We start from the raw sequence: 23390 nt of genomic DNA, 5'->3' as shown, positions 1-23390 counted from the left end.
GACTAGTATGTACAGTATACAACATTGGCTGTAGTCTGTTTATTTCCTTGGCCTTAGCTACTTAACGCTCTGTTGTCCAACTGTGTGTGTGTCTCTGGTTCCCAGTCCTCCATGTCGAGCACCATGAGTCAGCCTGGCCTGCTGAGGAAGCTCCCAGGAGCCGCCTCCACACCTGCTGCTCCACAGGCCTTCTGCCCCTCCTCTGGACAGAAACCCAATTCTGCTGTGCTCAAAGCCACCGCTGCAGAGGCTGCCAACACTTCAGTCACTGACAACGAGGTGATCCAGCTTCCCTGTGCAACAAACAAATGAGTTATGCTCTTAAAAGAGAGAACTTAACACACAAGTAGGATCTCTACTTGGATCTTTGTATTTTTGTACTTCTGAATAGGGTTGCAGCGATACTCAGTGTTACCGGTGTGGAGCACAACACAGAGTACTTTACTTGCGCACCGATAACACCGTTAAATAAAAAGAAAACGCAGCCGCTGCTCTTCTCTGCCCCGAGGAGCGCAGTAGAGATGTGACGTTCTCCAACGATTCCACTCTTTTGAACAGCTATTTTAAATGAATGATGGGATTCGGTTCTCAATCGCGGGAGGCCGGGAGCACTACCTCACATTTAACGGAGCGCGCCTCGACTTTATTACGACTGAGAAATCTTTTCAAAGTTTTTAGATGTAAGAGGGACCTAACAGTGTTGTTGCTTTGTTACAAAGCCGAATGTTTTATATGGTCGGATGGTTGTTGTTGTTGTTGTAGCTTGAGGTAGCATTGGCTGCTACTGAGTGCTCACAAGACGACAAGACACGCAATGGTGGTTGAAACGGTGTTACCGATAACCGCGGCGTTGACACGGTTTTCGGTGTTAGAAATCTCATACCGTTGCAACCCTACTTCTGAACTGTTAGAGCTCAGTGACAAACACCCTGTTCAAAGATGTTCATTTTTGTTTAATGTCCTGTGGGTTCCCAGCAGTTGTGGTCTGAGATGCGTCGCCACCAGATCCTGCGGGAGGAGTTACGTCAGCGCAGGAAGCACCTGGAGTCCCTGATGGCTGAACACCAGAGACGCAGTGGCCTCCCCGACTCCTCCTACAGGCTGGATGACTCTGAGGGACTACTGGCCGGCTCACTGGCCCTCAGCAGGGACGAGAGGTGAGAGACCAACCAGATGCAGTCAGTCCGTTGATTTGTCTTTAGATGACAAGATGCTCACATGCCTGTCGTTGCTGCTGCAACTGTTGCTTTACTTTGATTCTGCCTCTATGTGGGCAAGTCAGTTGTTACACTTTTGCTTTTAGTTTTTATTACGGTACACTATTCCAGGGCGCGTTGTGGTTTTTCTGTTGTATAGTTGGAAGGGACCATACAATCTTATAAAGGATAGCATCTTAGGATCAAAGTCTTTTTTGTTTCTTTTTGTCAACAAAGTAACAAAGAGAACATTGAAAATTCCGGTTATATGGCACATTCCGCTTTTGGCCAGACATTGGCCCAAGGATCAGGATAAAGCTCTTAAGTTCACTGGTTAACTCTGCAATGGCCTGGAGACATTGTTAAAAACAGTTTGTCCAGGTTGAGTTACCACTGCCTTTTTTATTATTCATCGTGTTATAAACCAATTAAATAAAAAAGCTTTTAACTTAATATTTAACATTGGTTAAATATTAACCAACATCTCACCCTGGCCAGCCAGGGCCCCTGATGGAGGGGAAAGGAACTGGTTGGAATAATGTGTTCCTTCCACACGCTACGTCCAACCTCATGTATAGAAGGAAGCATGAGTTCAGTCCGTTGTCTCCCCAGGTTTGCAGAGGGAGCCCAGGATGACATTAGATAATTGACACTGGGTGACAAATGTGTTACAAAATCAAGGGATCAAAATTTAAGAAACAGTACAGCCATCTATATATTTGGTTGCAACTCCAATTCTCCATATTTGGGCATACAGAGGAAAAATACACACGCACTGACTAGGCCTGGGTCGGTATCGACATTTTGTTACCGCGATTACTGTCTTCCCATTTACCGCCGGTACTGCGGTAATTACCGCACCCCCGTATCTATTAATTAAGGTTCGGCGATAAGCCAAAATATTGCAATCATCTTCCCAAAAGTCGCCTCTCCACAGCCTGACTGCCCGAGTTATACTTCTCCGTACAGCACAGCGGATCTGGCAGTAATCTGGTGGAAAAAGTAAAATAGTTTCATTTTCGGTTTTAGTCCACGCGGCCCGCGCTCCGCCAGTAATCCGTATGAATAAAAAAAGATATGCCACAACACAAGATATGTATTAACATCCTTGTGTCGAGTGGATTACAGAGAAAGTTTATGCTGCTCCGTCATAGAGTTGTGCTCCGTACTCTCCTGCCCTGTGCACTGTGTGCAGGTCTGTGTCTGAGTGTCGCTTCCAAACATGTGGTACACGGCCCAGAGCAGAGCGGCATGGAGCGCATGCGGTCCTCGCTTCTCCCCCGTTTTAAAACGCGCTTGTTTTCCAATAAAAAATAGACCTTTTTTTTGTCTTTTTACCGCGGTAAGCACACTGACACCGCGGTAGACTTCAGTATACCGCGGTACGGCGGTTACCGCCTCCAACCCTAGCACTGACACACATGGACATACTGTACGTACATACACATACACTTATATATTTTATTCCTGAAATATCTAGATAGATGGACACTGCCCAGGTCAGACATCAGTGGAATTTATTGGTGTTTTGGTGTGTGTTTTGTCAGGACCATGGCTACCTGGGGGGGTTCTACTCCCTGTCACCTTGATGAGGATGATGAGGATGAGAACGGCTACCCGTCAGAGCTGGGCGGAGAGGAGGAGGATGAGGAAGAGGACAGAGGGGCAGAGAGCAGCTCAAGCTGCGACCTCCACCTCTACTCCTCTAGCAGGAAGCAGCGCTCCTTCAGCAGCAGGAAGAACCACACAAGGTCTGTTTGATCCACTAAAGCGGTGGTTGTCAACCAGTGGTAGGGCTGTCACAATTATTACATAATGTAGATTGTAGATCGGCTATTTCCACTATCAATGTTCTTTTTTAAGTATAAGTTGTCAAATATGTCAAGTAATTTCTTTGTATATTTAGCTTATGTGTTATATCTACCATGTGTAACTTCAATGCCTAAAAGCCAAACAGAAATGTAATTGTCAACGACAAAAACACAATTAAATCGTTAATCGCAATTATTTGAGTGACAAATAATCGTCATGTAAAATGTCATAATCGTGACAGCCCTAACCAGTGGTCCTTGGGGGGGGGGGGGGGGGTTCCAGAGGTGGTCCCTGGCTAAATGATGGCGAGTTGGGAACCAAAATGGACCCTTTATAGATCTTTAACTCTTGAGAGAGTAAAATGAACCCTGTACAGGTCCATTTGGTTTCATTTTACGCTCTCAAGAGTTACATTATTGTTAAACCTCTGCATTACCTAATTTACAAAATGTCTACACAATTAGAGAATGTAGAAGAATTGTTATTTAGTTGGCCTGTTATCCCTCCTATGGTACAGCATGGAACTGTGGACAAACACAAAATGTTATAAGTTTTGGGTCTTGAGAGAATAAATCTCATCAAATGGTGGTCCGTCTATCTACGTTTGTCCGTCTGTAAACAGCTAGTCTCCGGCACCGCTGGACTGATCGGTGTGACACTTTGTACACAGACCCTTAGTAGACAAGGAAGAATCTCTATCACAAATATTATATAACGGGACAATTCACATTTTGGCCTATAACTGTTGAACTGCAGGTTGTACAATGAAACTTATTTTTTCCATGGATTCCTTGGCTCATGACACGACCCATATGATTGCAAAATTGGGTGACATTTTGTGTTTTCTTCAAAACACGTTTTGCATTTACTCCTACCGATTTTGTCCAAAACTCATGCAAATCGGTACACACTATATAGTCATTTGATCAAGATGTATCTGTCAGATTTGTCGTTTGCCTTTCAAATGTGCGGCCTTTCAAATGTGCGTTAGTAACTGCTGTCAGTATGAACTAATAAAATGTTGTTTAGTAGTAGTTAAATAGTTTTGTTTTGATATGTCTTTGTCTGTGGTAAAGGTGAGATATTTATCTCAGTTTCAAAACACTACTGATGCTTTTCTGTTCTTTTGGTGTTTTTCTTGTATCATTGTTTCATCACAGTTTTTCCACAAACTAAAAAAGCTATGATGATTGTCTCTCCAGCAACCTGAAGCCTCCTGCAGCTTTCGCAGGAGAGGCCAGTCATAAGTCCTCTGAGCGTTCCAAGTCGAGGACCAAACAGGAGCAACAGAACAGGAGTGCGACCCAGTCTGGGCCTGGGGCCCAGTCGGGGGGCACGCCGCGCCAGGAGAACCTGCGCTGGGCCTCGGAGCTGTCCTTCACCGAGGGTCCCCAGCCCCACTGGCAGGAGCAGGTCAGCCATCTGCAGAGGCAGTTGGACTTCAGCACCAGCATGTGTCAGACACTCCTGCAGGACCAGCAGGTGGGTTTACCAGGAACCACACACCCATCAGAAGCATCAGACACAAGGTTGATTACCGCTACTCAGTTGGTATCCCCATGATACCCCATCACACAGACACACACCGACACACACCGACACACCGACACACACACACACACACACACACACACACACACACACACACACACACACACACACACACACACACACACACACACACACACACGCACACACACACACACAGAATCACTCTGCATACATTGATATATGTTTCCATGTAGAAATCCACTAGGACGTGCAGCTGTTATTGAATTCACAATGGAATGTGCCCCATCTTAAATGCCAGCTAGATAGGAACCGGGTGGACGTTCATTTCAGCTCAGTGTAGAAAATAAAATATTTCAAGCCTGATTTATGCTTAGTTGCGTGCTGGTGTTGTGCACCAAAAGATCTCGGCCCGATTAATAAGAGAGTTATTCCTACAATAGGGCTGAATGATTTTAACCCATTCAGGCCGGGTACACATTTTAGTGTATGGGAGGGGCTTACAGTACATGTACAGTATGTATCAACATATTTGTTTTTGTAGGCTAATTTCTGATTTGGGCCTAACTATAGGTTAGGCCTAAATGTGTTAAGTTTATATAAGTGTAATGATGTCAGGAGCACTTTCAGATTGCATTCAGGGTGCATTGTTTGTAGGGGTTCAACAGTTAATCAAACTAATCGATTTTAATGATAATGCAAAATAATAATCGATCATTTATTAAAATAACCTATTAGTAATCTGTCCCTATTTTGGGTGGGAAGTACCCAAGCTTGTAGAAAAGTTTAAAATAGGTAATTTTTTATTTATTTAAACATATAAAATAATAATATTCTAATAATTGATAGTTGCACTTCTTATTGTTTGCACTCTGCCACTGTACAGTAGATGATGCTGTGTCTCCCCTCTCTCCCTCCGTCTAGACACTGTCCTACATGCTGCAGAGCCTGTTGGCGGGCCAGCACAGGACCTTACCCAACAACATGTCATCCCCCCACGTCCACCTGATCATGCATCAGCTCAACCAGTGTTACACCCAGCTGGCCTGGCAGCAGAACAACGTGCAGAGGTAACAAGCCTAAATAAAAACAAGACGGGGTCTATTAAAGCGTAGCTTCCTTGTGAATCTCTGAGGTTACGTTGATGTCAGTGAATGTGGGGCTGATTGGTCCAGTGGTTTATGAGAATAGCCGCAGACACACACAGACTCAAGCCATAAAATATAGTGTTAAAGTGGAACTTACAAAACCCAATATGGATATTAATTGATCACGACAATCTGATCAATATAATAATGACTTATTACTGTCTTAAAGTATTCTGAACAAGTTCTATATGTATTTTATTCACTCCTCTCAAACGCTATAGCAAAGTAGTTTTCTGGTACAACTAGTCCTTACACAAAAGTACTATTGCCGTATGTTGCATACACTGGTCCATTTGTTTGATTGTCCTGTCGGCCGTCCCAGGCTGAAGCAAGTCCTGAATGAGCTCCTCCAGCACCAACAGAAGCTCCCGTCGCCCTCAGCAGCTCAGCAGGCCTCTTCCTCCCAGGACTCCAGCTCTTCCCGTCCGCCACTGTCCCCCAGCCTCTACCTGCCCGTCTCCTCCGGCTTCCTCCCCTCAGCCAACGCCTACGCCAACCTGCCAGGCCTGTCAGCGTCCGCCTTCTCCCCGCTGCCTCCCAGTACGACACACACACACACACACGCACACGCACACGCACACACACACACACACACACACACACACACACACACACACACACAGGCTGTTGTGTGTATGTTTATTTACTTAAACAGACTTGTAGTTTATGTACAGTATATATCGTTGTTGTCGGGAGGAAACCTTGTATGTCCTAAACCTTCCTTTTTTGTTATTTTAAAAAATGATTTAAAATAGTGAAAATAGCCGATCTACAAGCGAGATCTGCTATTTTCACTACTTTTGTGCGACACTTATGTATGATAATGTAGGGCTTTGATTTTCGGAAAAAAAAACATCAAATTTGAAACTTGGAGATACAAGGTTTCTGCCCGACAGTGACGATATATTAGCCACATACTAGCTGTTAGTGCCAGTATAGATGGTCTGAATAATAGCAGGTTTCCTTGAGCAGCACACATTCATCTAATCTAGTGCCACCTGCTGACAGATTGTGTACTAGTAGTGTGTCTCAGATTGTGTATCGTGTCTCACAGACACTGAGCACTGGGAGTCCGAGTCCGCACAGGGATTTGAGCTCTCTCTTCCATGCCGAAGAATTAAAATGCTGAGTCTGCCGTCCGATCTTTCAGCCTCTGCTCTGCTGTGAAATTGGAATTAATTGAATTTGGATGAAGTTACACCAGCACACACATTTATTTTCTGTGGGAAAGCCATTGACCTTGCCCAACTGTGAAGGCTCGGGTGAGACGAGTCATAGTGAATTACTACTTGAAGGGTGGTTTTTACTTAAACATGGACCATTAACACTGTTCTCTTATCTTTGCTTCGCTTCTCTTTTTCTCTGGCTGCCTCTCACTCACTTTCTCTCCTCAAACTCTCTCCCTGTAGGCTTTAACTTCAACCCTCTGTTCCCCGTGGTGGGAGACTTTGGTCAAGCTTCTGCAGCTCAAAGCAGCCCCGACCAGCAGCAACTTCACCCCCATCATTCTCAGCAGCAGCAGCAGCAGCAGCAGCAGCTAGATCACAACACCTCTGTCAAGACAGAGTACATGAGCTTCCCTCCGCCGGTGCAGCGCTCTCCTCTCAACTCTGCCACATTTGCACGGTGTGTACGCCTGTTTAGTCTGCCTTTCATTTGTCTTCAACAGGGGGAGAGTTCCGCCGATTTAAAATGAGCCCAATACGGAACTAAAACTTCCTATGATTGGCCGCTGGTTGCGCTGTTTTCCCCCTGGCCGTTTGCAAAAAGAATTGTTCTCCATTGGATCCCATTAATTTTCCCCTTTCGTGTTCTAACCTTAATTAACATTTTCATGAATACTTTATGGTTCCTATCGCTAGTTAAAAATTGCCTTTCTTTTTTTTTTTTCACTTAAATTTTTTTATTTGACAAGTACAAAGTTAAAGGACATTAAACAAACAGTGACACACATATATCGAACACAAAACAAAATAAAATAAAATAGCAATAAATTAACAACATATAGGGCTGCCGAACATCATATAATGGTAGAAAGAGGTCTAGGTGTTCTTTACTGTCCTGCTGTAAAAATATACTGTGGGATATAGTAGCACATTTCTTATAAAGATAAGCAAGGTACATTAAAAGAAAGGGTTAAAAAAAAGAAAAAAAAAGAAAAAGAAAAAAGAAAGCAGTACGATCAGAATAAAGCGAGATATTGTTTTGCCTTTTTTTTTCCTTCCATTTTTTCATGAAATATAAAAATTACGACAAATATTAAAATAAAATCAATGGTATGTAGGTACATTGCAAAAAGAAAATAGAAAAATAAGCACAGATAAATAACAAGAATAGAACAGAGTAGACCCTTTTTGTCCTTTCTCCTAGGTCTATCCTTTTTCCATGTATAATAAATCAGAATTATGTATTGTACTAAAATGTTCTATTGGTAAGGTATGAATCAGAACAGCTAATTGTGTATGCAATCGCTTGAATGTCATGGGCCAATCATCTTTCTATGGTCAACCATAAGTAATCTTTGAGTAAGAGCAATATTTCTTATTCCTCCTGATTTTCTTGTCTTATCCACTTCTCCCATTTGGCCTCGAAGGCATCCCTTTTCATCCTCAAGTTAGCAGTCATCCTTTCCATTTCAAAAATCTCAGACATTATTTGGAACCATTCTGTTATATTGGGTGGTTCGGCTTGTAGCCATTTGCGGGTAATCGCTTTTTTCCCTGCGGTCAAGAATATTTTTTAAAAATTGCCTTTCAATCACGATGATATGCGTTTTGTGAAAATAAGGTCCCATTTATGTTAAAATTGATGATAAAGTTGCGGGGGGCGTGGCCAACTAAACTGATACCAGCCGGCTGTGTTGTTCTTCGTGTGCTGTATTCCGGGAGGCTCCGACCACATTCTCCCATGTATCCCTGCGGTTGCACGTGACCGTTGACAGCCAATAGCCTCCTCTGGTTGCATTTCAATCTATGATGGCAACACCCATGCCAAGGACCCATATTGTGTCATTTGCGCTGCATAGAAACCAATGGCTTCTTTGTCCATATCTTTTATACAGTCTATGGTCTTCACTCGACAGCAGCACTTAAAGATTACAAGCAAAATGTGTAGTGATGAGTTAAAGACCGTCATGAATGCAGCTCATCTAAACACAAAGGAAACAACCAGCAAAAAAGTACATTATGTCAGTAGATGTAGTGGGCCCTTAGCCTGGCGTTGCTCATACTAATTCCTCACCGCGTGTCGCTAGGGGGTGGTGTTGTGCGGTCTGGTTTATTAACCAGGCTAGTGGGCCCTTAGAGAGAGTTTTTCTTCTTTCAATGAATGTTCAAAGGTTAGTGAAAATCTCTGAACGTGTTTGATTGATTGATTGATTGATTGATTGAAGACTTTATTAGAAGTTTGCATAGGAAAAGGTACAGTTTCATGACGGTACAGTTCACTGGTACAAGGTCTACTAAAAGGAGATCCATGAAAAGACTAAGCTTATTTCCACTGGAAACCATTTAAGTATCTCATATAACATTGAATGACAGACAAATAGAACACAGTACTATGCAGTAGATATGTAAAGAAAAACAAAAAGAAAACAGTAAGTCTAAACAAACAGTATATACAAAGAAGGGGCAGGGGAGGGTAGGGTTGGGCTAGGTTAGTTTTTTACCAGTTGCGAACGGCTGCTGCCTGTAAGTGATTTTTCAGGGCAATTTTAAAGGATGCTAGTGATCCACACTCCTTTATGACCTTCGGTAAGGCTTTCCACATTTTGGTGGTATAGCAGGGAAAGTCAGAAAAACAATGTTAACAGTCAATGAGTTCATATTTTCTAATGTGGTCCCTTTGAAAAAAGGTTGGACACCCTTGGTCTAAATGATAACAGTCACTAGGGTTGTATGGTATTTCGGTTTAACGGTATAATACGGTGTTATAAAATGTTGACGGTCTCGTAAGCCAAAAAAAAAAAAAAGCAAAACCGCATGTGTGACGTGCACGCCGCACGCATCTGATTGTGCATACACATGTGATTGTGAACGTGTTTACGGAAGCAGCAGAAATCACGCATCATTAACAGCTGGAGGGAGACCTGGTCTCAAAAGAAATGCGACAGCTCTAAACAAATACAGACTACAGAGGCGAGGCTTAGCTTGTAATGAAAAACAGTGGATTGACGAGCCACAAGCTTGTAGATCTGCTATTTTTGGCATGCGACGCAGTCATACAGCCTAGTTAACGGCTTTGTTAGCCAACTTGTCGCTATAGTAGCCGTCAAGGGAAGAAAGGGAGTCCCTTTTTTGCAGGTCTATCAGTCCGCGTGTATCAAACAAGCCTTGGTTAAAGTGGAGACGACAGAGGCACGCCGTCTCATGCGAACCTGATCCACGTAAGACACCACCGAGCAAGTTAAAGCGAGCGATGTCCGCTTGAGCTGACTCAGCGCTGATAAAAGTTGTAAACCAGGAGCCAGAATAGTACATCTTCATCCCCCCGACTTTGGGCACCCCCGCGCAGCCAATCACAAGCTTCCGCGGGCGGGTCTTGTCTTAACCGAGGTGCTTTTTTGATAAACGTGGACTGAAAAGGGGAGTCCCGTCATCTCAGACCAGACAAAAGCATGTTAAAACTTGAAATGTATAAAACCGTGTACCGGAGTTTTTTGGGGAGCCTAAACCAGGGGGTTTAGAAAAAATGGAAACCGTACAACCCTAACAGTCACTGCAAGATCCTCCAAATGACTAAATTAATGTAATGTAACTCTTGATGCAGGTCGTCTTGTTTATCTGAACGAGTCTTTGAATCCTTTTTTGGCGCCACCATTTAGGGCTGTCACAATTATTACATAATCGTCTAATCGCGATTATTTGACATAATCGCGATTATTTTTCATAATCGTGGTAATTATTAATAGTTTCCATGTTGAAAAAAGTTCATATATTTTTTTAAAGTAAAAAAATTGTGGAAATATCAAATCTACAAGCTCACAACGCGTCGCATCGCGATGCGTTTTGAGCTTGTAGATCGGCTATTTCCACTATCAATGTTCTTTTTTGTATGGCTGAAAAGTATAAAGTTGTCATGTCAGTAATTTCTTTGTATGTATAGGTTATGTGTCATATCTACCATGTGCAACTTCAAAGCCTAAAAGCCAAACAGAAATGTAATTGTCAACGACAAAAACACAATTAATTAATTAATCGCAATTATTTGAGAGAAAATTTATCGTCTTGTAAAATGTCATAATCGTGACAGCCCTACCACCATTTTACGTACTCATTGAAATGTATCTCTCTTTCTTTCTATTTGATTTCATATCATGTGCAGGCCTGCTGGCTGGCCCAACGCTTCCTCCTCCCACATGAACAACAGCACCCAGCTCCACCGGGCCGAAGCAGAGCAGCAGGAGTCTCCATTCTCCTCCCCTGCTCAGGCCCCCCGCCACGGCCGCAGCCACAGCCACAACCTCCCCCATACCGAGAGCTTCAGCAGCCTGCCGGACCCTGCTGATCCCACCACCGTCACCAAGACCTTCAAGGCTGGACGCAAGGCGTCGGCCCAGGCCAGCCTGGCGTCCCGTGACAAGACGCCCGTCTCTTCAGCCCGACGACGCAGGAGCAAAGGTCACAAGAATGCTGCTGCAGGTAGATTTACGTACATACGGGCCTTAAAAGCTAAAGCTTAATGAAATGGTTGTGTTGTTAGTCGTCTGACTTAGCACTTAATCTGTATTTAACGTCCAAAATGGAGTCTCATAGCGGAGAGAAATTCAAGCTTCTTTTTTTACATAAAATCCTCTGACATTCTAAAAGGCTAATGCTTTGAAAAGTAGACCACCTGAAGTCTTTGCATTGCTTTTATTTTTGAGCGGTGGTAAACCGCTCCATAGAGTGGCTGTGCGTGTGTCTGTAGCCTTTTTCCTCAGCGTTTTGCCATAGCAAAATGTGTGTACGTAGCATCATGTTTGTCTAGTGATGTCATATGTCGTATGTCTGTAGCCTTTTTCCTCCGCGTTTTGCCATAGCAAAACGTGTGTGTGTAGCATAGCCTGTACATCCTAGACTCAAATCCTAGTCTGAAGACGTTATGCAAGCACGACCACCGTTCACTTCACATTGGGTGTGATTTCTTTTTACGTTTCAGAATTATTCCACCAAGTTCTGCCCCTGTACATTGAATTTAGATTTCCCCCAGATATTTCTATGTGTGCTTCTATGTGTTATACAGGCCAGGAGAGCGACAGCGCAAGCAGCACTGCAGGCTTTGGCCAGGAGAGGGCAGTGCAGCCCCGACAGAGGGACCAGGACCAGAACCTTCTGGACAAACTGACACAGGAGAAACTGGACAGCAAGAGCAAGGCGGGACACAAACCCAATGACCTTTCCTCTGGTACTGTCTCAACTGTCACCTGTCTGATACAGTCAAGGGTTCTTTGAAATGACCTTAAATCCCTGAGAACAAGAGACTACTGCACAATACAATCCTCATTGTTAGAACGGAGCAGTTAAGGTCCATTTCTGTCCAGTTTTTACACTCTAAGTTAAATTAACAGAGGATCTAAGTGTATCAGTTAATTACATTTACGGATGAGATAGAATACTAGCATTACCAGGGTTGAAAAACATTGTTTATCCAATTGTAACTAGTCATCAGCTTTCATAATATATGAATAATATTGACAATATCACTGGTAGTTCATAGTACAATTTTCATTATTCTGTACAGATTGTTCTGTCTACAAAAGGGAAAGCTGATGACAGGATGAATTTGGACGTTTGGATTGTCTGTCCTTGTTTGTCACCATTACCACACTAAATGTCCTGAGTGTTTGCCATGAAATATAACATGCTCTATGCTTTTTAATTTAATTTAATTTAATTTATCCTTGTTTGCACATGTGTTGTTGCATCACATTATTTTAATTTGTGTCTCATTTCCCTTTGTTTGTCACTTTGAATGTATCTTCACTCAGCATATGCTTGGAGAACTCCCTTCCTCTCTAACAGAATTGCATGCACTGAAGCACCAGGTAAACTCACCCAGCAGATCTTCAAAATAGCAGATCTACATGCTCACATGCTCCACATGTCGCCATGTAAATCAGCAATTTTTGGGACACCATTGTACGACACATTATATGTCAAGCTTAATGCCATGCAGGCGACCGCGGTTTTCCCTGTGACCCTGAGCGCAACGGTGGGGGCGCGCGAGTGTGGGGAATTCTAGAACACAGTAACACACCACTGACTATTGCCGATGGAGAGGTTAGCAATTATGTATTGAGAGGCACTCTTGCCGATTTCGTAAGAGACCAATTGCAAGATATTTAAAAGTTATTTGGGGCCATTACTAGACTAATAAGGATTTATATTGTCTTTGTTATTGTTTACATCCACAATTATTCACATGTGGCAAAATTGCGGTTCCACTAGTTTTATTAGTAGGCTAGTGTAGGCTTAGAAGCCTTTTCAGAAGTTAATTTAATGTTTTCCATTTAATGATTTCCTTTATCCTCATCTAATCTTGCGCTAATGCACGCAACTGCAGACAGAGACATGCACACACGCACGCACGCACACACACCTTTTCTTAGCTTAGACGGAACACTGGGTTTGCTCCCAGATGTCAGTAGCAGGCTGAGTCTATGAACTCTGTAAAAACAACTGCACGTTTGCACATGAAATCTGTATGTTTGTGAGCTTGAAGCCATTCTAGCCGCTGAGATGGTGCTGTTTGTCTTCCCTGCAGATGCCAGCAGTGACTTCTCTCTGTTTGAGGCACTGAGGGAGACCATCTACTCTGAGGTGGCCACTCTGATCTCTCAGAATGAGTCCCGGCCACACTTTCTTATCGAGCTGTTCCATGAGCTGCAGCTGCTCAATACAGACTACCTCCGCCAGAGGGCGCTCTATTCCCTGCAGGTAAGCACAGGTCAAAACTCATCATAAATGGGTCCTCCAAATCTTTGAGTGATAGAAAGTACTTTTCTCCTTTTTTAGATTAACCACTTGAACCCTAGTGTCCATATTCAGAGAACTTTAGCCAAAAATAGCAGATCTACAAGCTCACAACACCTCGCAGAACGAGGCATTGTGAGATTGTAGATCGGCTATTTTCTGCAAAGAGCTTTGATATAGAGGGGGAAAAGAGCAGACTAAGTACAGAGTGAAAGGTCAAGTTTATTACGTTTTGACGGTTCAACTGATTGAATATCTGAATAATACACAAATCGACATGAATCCAAAATACACTGACGATTGTGCTGTCAAACAATGAAACTATATAGAGGTTGTGGGGGTCCCTGCTTCATCTCTCTCTCAACTAAGGGGTCCTTGGCCTGAAAACTTGGTCTTATACATATACATTCACATGCACACGCACACGTTTCTTTAACCCATTTAGACCTGGTGCTACCTAGACATTCTTTTACCTTTAAGGCCGGGACGCTCTCTGTGTCACATTAGTATTTGCTATACATATAGCAACCTAATTTGTTTTACATTTTTTTGAATACAAATTTTAAGGTTTTCAGGAACCGTTTAGATCGGCCTTAGGTCTAAACATCTATGCTATGGTGTGTCCCTTGTCTTTCCCTCTCCAGGACATAGTGACGAGGCACCTCACAGAGCGGAATGGGGCTGAGAACCAGCCTCCCTCGCTGGGCCCTGCAGCCTGGGCAGCTGGCTCGCAGTCAGAGCTGACGCCCAGCGAGAGCCTGGCCACCAGTGATGTGGTAAGATGGAGCAGTCTTTGGTGTTGCCACCAAAGCGCCTTTTTTCTCAGCTGAAAATGCCAGGGTGTTCCTCTGATAACATGCAGCTGGGAGCGCTTTAGAGCACTTTGGAAGGTGCAGCGTTTTTAAAGACCAGGATTTCAATTAGCCGGTATACACCGGCCATTCGCAGACTAGAATCTTTATTGGCCACTAACTATCCATATTGGAGGTTGGAATAATTTATTGAATTTAGTTTTTTATTATGATAATGAATTAAGCTATTATGTAAAGCAGCACATGTCTGCAAACATGCACGTGATGTGTATTACAATATAGCGTTTGGCTGATAAAATAGAAGCGTATTGGCCACATTGGTCATGGCTGAGACACTTTGGTTGCTGGTATGATACGGAATATCCAGAAGTAAAAATGTAGAGTACTTGCTCTGGCCCCTCACTCTGGAAGAAGGGAAGTCTATGTGCATACAGTACATGAGATTTTCTTTTACAAGGTAACACCTCTGAGAGTAGTATCATTGCACTTGTACCAGTGTTGTTTTTGGCGGACATTTTAGATTTAGTCTTAGTCTTAGTCTTTTTGACAAAATGCTTCTTAGTTTTAGTCAGATTTTAGTCATTTATATCCCTAGGTTTTAGTCAAGTTTTAGTCGACGAACCCACACAAAGGTTTTAGTCCAGTTTTAGTCAATAGTTTTAGTCAAAAAGAAAAATGTGTCTTTAGGGCAGCTGAATGATTTTGAGAAAATATCTAATTGCGATTTTTATTTACGGTATACATTTTATATAGTAGGGTAAGTGGTTTTTGGTTAAAACAAAACATTATAGGTTAAAAAGGTAGTATTATTTTCTTATAATAAATTATTTGAACCAAAGAAAATCACTTACACCAAGTCAAGCTTAAGCTGAATATATATTGTGTAATAATACATTTAAAAAGCATTGTATTACTAGAGTATTACTACTAACTAGGCAAATTGGCAATCATGCAATGGTTCAGTTTAGTTATATTTCCAAAATGTAATATAAATAGGAATATAAAACATTATATTCAGAAAAAATCTCCGTAATGCTGTTGTCTGTTGCCTCTCATTATTGTCAAGGAAAGATGTACCTTTCGCTGCCTTGCTTTCATGCTCAAGGCAAAAATAATTACCGTATGACATGTTTTACACTGTGATGCAAAGTAACTAGGCCTAGTAGGCTACTTGAGTACTGTACTGTGCATGATCTTCTAGATCCGCTATGCTCAAACATTTTGTATTTTTACTATACATTTCGATGCCAGTACGTTTGTGCTTTTACTTGAGTACATTTTGAATAATGGACTTACTTAACTTGTAAGGGATTGCAGTATTGATACTTTTACTCGAGTATAAAATGCGAGTAGGCCTACTTTTTTCACCACATGGTTTCACCGCAAAAGAAAACATTACTTTCACTTTCACTTTCAACGTTACGGCCAGTGGCAAGCTTGCATAAGGATTGGGACGTAACGATTACAATAACATCACTGCAGCGCGTGCAGCCACATGGAGTACTTTGGAACGGGAATAAGAACTTTTATCACACTGCTTCTCAAAGCAAAGGAATATAAAGGAATATGATTTGTTAAAAGGACAGCTTACCATAACTGGAATAGGAGCGTTCCACAGTAAGTAAGCCTGCATTATTTTCGTGGATTGTAAACGTTTCTTCTTTTCCAAAAACCGAACATATATTGACATCTTTCCTCAATCAGATGATTAGCTTTTATTTCCCAACACCCAGCAGACAACAACAAATAACACGTGTATTCTCATGCCGACATTCCAGCCAATGACACAGCCTGTTGCTGCGTCCAAGAACGTTCCCCTATATGATTGGCCACTACTCTTACAATATTTTGCAGGTTTTTATTCATTTTAAAAGTCGGATAGACCAGATTTTCGTCTCGTCTCGTCACGTCAACGAAAACAGACATTACGTCTCGTCATATTTTCGTCATGACAATGCTATTTTTAGCTCGTCAACGTCACGTCTTAGTCATGAAAAAAAGGGGCGTCAACGAAATCATTTTCGTTATCGTCTCGTCAACAAAAACAACACTGACTTGTACATGTAGGAAGTGACGTGTTTTGTGTTGTTTTCCCCACCCCTCCTCCTTTGTGATTGGATGGCTCTGTAAAAAGTGACTGGGATGAGAGCAGAATAAAGAGAGCAGCAGTACCTGTGTTTGCATGCCTGTTATTGCCCTTAAGAACTGGGTCGCAGCCAGCTGTCCCTACTGGAGATACTAGTATTACTGGCTCGGAGACTGAAGACATCAGACACACTCTCATATTGATGGGGAAATTGATGTAGCGCTCGTATCAGAATAAATAGGCACACTGTTGTGTCGCGTGCCCTAGTCGTGTAACTTAGGTCCTGGCAGTCAGCTACAGTCATGTTTAAAAGTATTGGCACCCTTGCATTTGTAAAACATACAGCATTAATCCACCTACCTGTAGTTTAAATGAAGTAAATCCCTCATTCTGCTGTTTTTTGTCACACACTGAGCATGGACCAAATAAAAAAGGAGGGAATTGTCAGGAGGTCAGAGGTCTGATTGCAGCCAAACATGGACAATCTGAAGGCTCCAAGTCCATCTCCAGAGACCTTGATGTTCCTTCACTGTGCGCAATCTAGACAATTGTGTGTTGTTGTTTTTTTAAAACAAATGCAAGGGTGCCAATACTTTTAGCCACGACTGTACTTACAATCTTGCAGAAATGTAGACTGTGTTTGCAATAATAAAAGGTTATTAGTGCATTTATGAATTGGTAAATGATTATTATTATTACTATTTTTCTATCTCCCTCGTGTCTGTTTCTTTTCCATTTTGTCTCCCGTCTTCATCTCTTCTGTCCGTTGAGGATTCTGCCTGTGCCTTCATCTTCATTCTGAGCCTCTCTGCCAACACTCGTGCCCTGCTTTCCTTAACCCTCTGTCCCTATCCTTCCATACATGTCTTCCCCCTTTAATTCCCTCAAGGTATCTGTCATTTTCTCCCCTTTCTCTTCATCGTGTTTCATCCTTATCCATCACTTGCTTCCTTCTATATCTCCTCACCCGTCCTTTATTCCCCCTTCCCTCCATCTCTCCCCACCACCACCACCACCAACACCACCAGACCCTCTGCTGGCTTTGAAACCTCTCATCAGGCGAGGCTTTTGAAAGCGCCCACACCTCGCTCCAAAATCTCTCCGTGGCTCTTCTTCAAATGAGACACAGGCTCTGTGTTCCTTCCCTGAGGGGCCCTGCGGCTGTCCCCGGGGCTGTACTAATTGGAAGCCGTCCCTTTTTGTCTTCCTAAACAACCCGCCTCTGTTCCTCATGAATTGATGGATGGAAACATGCGGAACGTCTGCATTGTTCTCCGGGTTGCTTCCTCCTATCTCTAGGTGTTCTCCACAGAGGTTATAGTGTTGTCAGAGACGGTCCCTGATGAGACTTTATCACAACGGCGAGACAATGACAGACGAGGAGATATGGTCTAGGTTTTGTAGACATGTCTGTGTGCTGTGTGTGACACTGATGGCAGCGTGCTGTGTGTTGTCAGGAGGGCTCTGAGAAGAACGTCAGGCAGATGAAACAGGAGAGTGTGAAGAGGACAGAGGACGGAGACTCTGCAGACGACAGCGTCATGTCCACGTCCTCTAACCTGGACGCCTTCGCCAACGATGACCTGGGTACACATGTCGCACACAAAGATGCTCGCCTCAAGCACACATCTCGTCTCTCTTCCTCCCACAAACTTATGCACACACCGTTTTTTTCCTCACATACTGTACAGTACACATAAATACACTCCAGTGAGAAGCGGTTGAAGCTTTTCAGAATGATGCACGTTTCTTTCCTTTTTACATTGCCCATTTAAGTTCTGCTTTTGCTTACAGTGCCAACTCATAGCAAACCTGAATATAGATAAGTATTTTGCATACACTTTGAAGTGAAAAGGGCTGAAGCTGGCAAGATTGTAGATTGCCTTTGCTTTATTTTCACATGATCAGTGCTGAGGTTGAGAACTTTGTTCATGGCTCATAGGCATACCTGGTACTACTACTCACCCAGGGCTACTACTACCGATTATTTCCTTAGCTCTCTACTTTAACGGTAGCTAGTGTGAATAATTGAATGTTATAAAACATTTGTTTGATATGTATTTTAATATATTAATGATTTAAGCAAAAGATTCTAATTGATGATTTTATATAATCATTTATATCGATTACTCCAATTAATTGTAACAGCATATTGGTCTTCACAGTCCATTTACTGTATTTAAAGATGTACAAACAACATATAATGTATTGTGTAATTACTACACTTTGTAATAATCCGACTAGACAAGTAATCTAGAAAATGGACTGTCTCTCCCCCTGCGTGGAAAGCTAACGTGATGAGCAACCTACATTTGGTTTATCCAGAAGTCAATGATATAAGCTTACATTTCATGTCTCACACCATATTATTCTCCTTTAACTTTCACCATTAAGAAAATGATGTTATTCGTTTTTATTCCTGGGCTACCCTACTGAAGGACCCTACTGTGTAAACACGAGTACAGATGCATTCATATCCTCAGCAATCCCTGCTTTTTCCATCCCTCTTGCCTCATTGCGTTTTGATCTTTTCTTCTTTCTTTCTCCTCCTGTGTGTGCTGCTCTGCTAGGTAACACAGTGATTCATTTAGACAAGGCCATGGCCAGGATGAGGGAATATGAGCGCATGAAGCTTAAAGTTGAGTCTAACCACTGTACCACCCACGCTGTAGCCACAGGCGGCGCTAATGCTCATCACCCCTCTGCTCTGCTTCGCGAAGGTACCTAATCACTTAACCCTTCACAGTGCAACACAGGGCTCTTACAGGGTAGCTCCCAGTGCCCAACAGTAGATGACTAGTCTTATAAAATACTGGCTTATTGATGGTAGAGTGATGATGTCACATTATTGCAAACTTTTATATAAATGTCGACACATATTGTCACATTTTGTTAAATGACAGTCAACGGTATGGATACATTGTCCACTCCAGCACTAGATGTACTCGACAGCAGGCATGAATAAATATAAATAAATGAATGAATAAATGTGTGTTAAAGGATCATACTGGAGGAAGTCTGGCATGTTTAGCCCATTGCCCACTCACGGTTTAGTGAACATTACTGACCATTTTCCAAAGCATACTATGGTTTGCTTGACTTTTTGATCAATGTGGTATTAAAATCATTTTGCAGAGACTTAAAACTTGAGATATGTAATCCAACACATTAAATATTATTACCTGGTTATTTTTGGTATTTTATGCATTTTAATCTCTTGAACCCTTACATCGCTGTTCCGGGGGAAACATGTCATTTGCAGATCTAACAGATCTACAAGCTACACCAACCTAGCAGTTCACAACGTGCGGCAACACTGCACGTTATGAGCTTGTAGAACGGCTATTGAGAGACCCCATGTCAAGTTTACTAAGTATAGAGGGTTGAAATGGTTAAAGTATGCTTTGATTTGAAACTTTTAGGTGAACTCAGTCCCAGGAGAATTAAATTAAATGTAAAGGTCCATAACTTACTAACTGTGTGGTTATATTTGGCAACATTGACTGAATTTGTCGGGTAAGTATGGTAGTATTCTTTGGTAGTATAGCTTTGTCAATGTGAACAAATGGCTAGTATAAAAATAAAGCCATAATAATGGGAGAATGGTCTATGTTGATGTATGATATACAGTATGGCTGAAGGTGAGAGTAGACAGATAATAAGTAATGTCGCTGGTATGGTCCTTTAACAACACTGTGACTGTTAATGAACATCTGTGCTAAGCTGTCTTTCCCTAATGACAAAGGTTGCCCTTTGTTTGTAATGCTTATTTTAAATGTATTTATTATTCTTTTATTTGTTATTATTTTTTGCTTCATTGCTTCTTTTCTTTTAGAGGTGATGTCTCTTCTTACATGAGTCATTTGTTTCCTTGCTTTGACTAGTTTTTCTATTTTCTAATTATGCCTGTTATCTTTTGGATTACATTAAATTGTTCTGAGCCTTTGAGCCCCTTAGCCCTTCAACACTTCTCAGAAGAACTGGGCTTTTATTTTTTAATACTGAAAACCTGAAATAAAGTGGTTTGTTTGTGTCCAGGTGCATCTGCGGAGGTGCGCTGTCCTCAGATAGACACGCAGCAGCTGGACAGACAGATCAAGGCCATCATGACTGAGGTCATTCCCTTCCTCAAGGTATGCTCACCAGAACAGTACCGATCAGTCACCTTGATTACCTGTGTGTCCAAATGTCCTTGAGCACGACACTTAACCCCTAGCTGCTCCCGTTTCTACCGCCATTGACTTGAATGTAATACCCATTATAAAGCTGTTTGGAGAAATAAAACGCTTTGGAGAAAGGCGCTATATAAATGCACCACTTTAAATAGAAATAAACACCTAAGCTCCATACCCACTCATACAAAATCATATTAGATGAGGGATTGCATTCCTGAGGTAGGCTTGTTTTGTGCACAGTAGAGCTGCAACATCCTTTGACCCTGAAAAGGCTAACACACAGAGCTAACGAACTGCTCAGCTAGAGTGCTGCTGGTGTTTACGAGGAACCATGTTGGAGGAATGACGACATAAGTAGAGATTAAGATGTCACGTCTTTGTCCCTAAATAATTTGAGGAAATGCCAAGTACAAATAGGGTGTTGAGTAGAAAACACAATGGTGTTTTCTACAACAGTTGAGTATAAATGAAGGGATTGATCAGGGAGCAAGACTCAATAATGTCACAGTTGTTCCATTTATTGTTACTCTTCCAACATGGCAGCACTTTCGTCAGTACACTTTGAGCTTATTCCAGATCACCTTGAGATGTCTTTAACTAGACGAGGCACATCCAAGGAAGGGTGGCATGAAGAACTTTAGAGACCTACAGCAACAGATCTCATTTGTGACAGTGTTGTGTGGTTGTATTTGATGTGATTAGGAGCACATGGACGAGGTGTGTTCCTACCAGCTGTTGACCTCCGTCCGTCGCATGGTCCTCACCCTCACCCAGGAGAACGACGACAGCAAGGAGTTTGTCTGCTTCTTCCACAGACAGTTGGGAGGAATCCTGCAGGTAGGGCAGGGGTTTTCAAACTAGTGAAAACAGCACACAACGCGTTGTGTGCTTGTAGATCTGCTGTTTTCACTAGTTTAGTACATTTTATAGATGATAAATACAAAACGAACGGTTTTGGACATACAAGGTTTCCACTCGACGACGACGATATGCTATAAATATAAGGTGCTGGGAGTGAAAATTATAATGTAGGGGTGCCTCGGATTAAAACAATATTTATGGGGTGCCCTGAGTCGGTAACGTTTGGGAACCCCTGAGGTAGGGAGATTAGGCTATTACAGTTTACAGTTTACAGTTTAGGCATTTAGCAGACGCTTTTAATCCAAAGCGATTTACAATAAGCAGATCAAATATCACAATAATAAACAAATGTCAGTACATCAACAGCAATATAACACATGCAGATGAATATCTATCTAGAAAAACAGTATAATCTGTAAAGGAAAATAAAATAATAAAAAAGGTTTCTAAAAACCTAAAAAACAAATGCTAACTAGCTTCATGTATGGACATTGATTTCCAGTAGTGCTAAGGGTTTTGGTGGAGTTTTGGTGGAGTCTGAAAAGGTGAGTCTATAACTATTGAACTCTTTACATATGTCCAGTGCATTCATTTCCAGTTACAATATTAGCCTTACATAACTGTACATCAGCAAACCTAAATATATATAAATCTTTCGCAGAGGAAAGGTGTTTGTGTGTGTCTGCGGACACGAGAAGGCAGAAGATCATGGTTTTCATCCAGTGGGGAAAACCACATCCAGTGACATTCTAATATTTTCTTTCCTTTCTTTCTCTGCCCACTGCTGCGGGTCAGGACTCTCTGAGTAAGTTTGCGGGCCGGACTCTGAAGGACTGTGGAGAGGACCTGCTGGTGGAGATCTCAGAGATCCTGTTCAACGAGCTGGCCTTCTTCAGACTGATGCAGGATCTGGACAACAGCAGCAGCACTGCAGCAGCCAAACACCGAAACAAGAAGAGACCGGAGGAACCCAACAACAGCAAGCACAGAGCTCAGGTCAGCTTCTTGTTTTGTCAGGGAAATGTCATCATTTGCAAATCGTGACTGTCGATGAAGTAGCAATTAAAGGGATATAATTTGTGGATGTTTATTTGATTTGTTATGTTGACTGTACTGATTGACCCAAAAAGGTTTTGATTACATGGAACGTTGCTGGCTGAAACGTATAATATCCCGAATTAATTGAGGCTATGGCCTCTAGTGGAACGGGAGAGAATGGCTTTACATTTTTATACACTCTCGAGTCTCGACTTGACAGATTGTGTGTTTTACCAGTTGCAGTCTCAGTCTTAGAGTATTTACAACGTGTGTATTGTTCATGGCTCCTGCTGATAACGTCATGGAAATAAGGTTATATACCTTTTTCTTTCTCAATAATCGAACTTTCTAAAAAAGATTTCCCTCAACTATTCAGAGAAAAAAAACAGCTTGCAAACAATGGACATGTTCATTTTATATACATATAATATATAATAGAAAGGTGTCTGGCCTAAAAGGCATCAATATAAATATCGGCATACCTCCCCAATAGGAAACCAAAACTGTGGAGGGAGAGAAGTGCTTTTCTCCAGTATACCTGGATGAAGACAAGGTAAGAACTGCTCAGAACATAGTCAGTAATACTCTCCCTCATACTGCATATTGTACTGTAATAAACCCATTGGTTAACCTCGTGCTTAACCAAAATGTTTTTTTGAGAATAGGGAGAAAGAGCAGACCTGTTAACCTTGAAGTTAACAACGCGTTGCAATGCAATGCGTGTGAGCATGTAGATCTGCCATGTTCGCTGTTTAATGGTGAGAATATCAAACACGATGATGATGATGTGTGTGTCTCTTC

General features: G+C 42.1%; 1 protein-coding gene across 3 annotated transcripts in view; it reads left to right on the top strand.

Annotated features, from left to right (window-relative positions):
- pcm1 (pericentriolar material 1) overlaps positions 1-23390 on the top strand; it is a 43793-nt gene that overhangs the window by 15132 nt on the left and 5271 nt on the right. The window contains exons 16-33 of one of the 3 annotated variants that reach the window (XM_080721176.1): positions 106-279; positions 979-1157; positions 2744-2947; positions 4211-4490; positions 5442-5587; positions 5988-6205; positions 7075-7291; positions 10988-11304; positions 11888-12049; positions 12633-12689; positions 13409-13581; positions 14262-14393; positions 17973-18102; positions 19086-19235; positions 20554-20648; positions 21393-21527; positions 22347-22547; positions 23083-23142. In XM_080721176.1, coding sequence (XP_080577302.1) covers positions 106-279; positions 979-1157; positions 2744-2947; positions 4211-4490; positions 5442-5587; positions 5988-6205; positions 7075-7291; positions 10988-11304; positions 11888-12049; positions 12633-12689; positions 13409-13581; positions 14262-14393; positions 17973-18102; positions 19086-19235; positions 20554-20648; positions 21393-21527; positions 22347-22547; positions 23083-23142 — 3030 coding nt within the window. Of the gene's footprint in view, positions 1-105; positions 280-975; positions 1158-2743; positions 2948-4210; positions 4491-5441; positions 5588-5987; positions 6206-7074; positions 7292-10987; positions 11305-11887; positions 12050-12632; positions 12690-13408; positions 13582-14261; positions 14394-17972; positions 18103-19085; positions 19236-20553; positions 20649-21392; positions 21528-22346; positions 22548-23082; positions 23143-23390 lie in introns of all 3 variants that reach the window. The other 2 variants (XM_080721175.1, XM_080721177.1) reach the window with 2 other exon arrangements.

This window comes from Nannobrachium achirus, assembly GCF_963921795.1.
Source record: "Nannobrachium achirus genome assembly, chromosome: 3".
Lineage (NCBI taxonomy): Eukaryota > Metazoa > Chordata > Actinopteri > Myctophiformes > Myctophidae > Nannobrachium > Nannobrachium achirus.
This window is presented reverse-complemented; position numbering and strand designations above follow the sequence as displayed.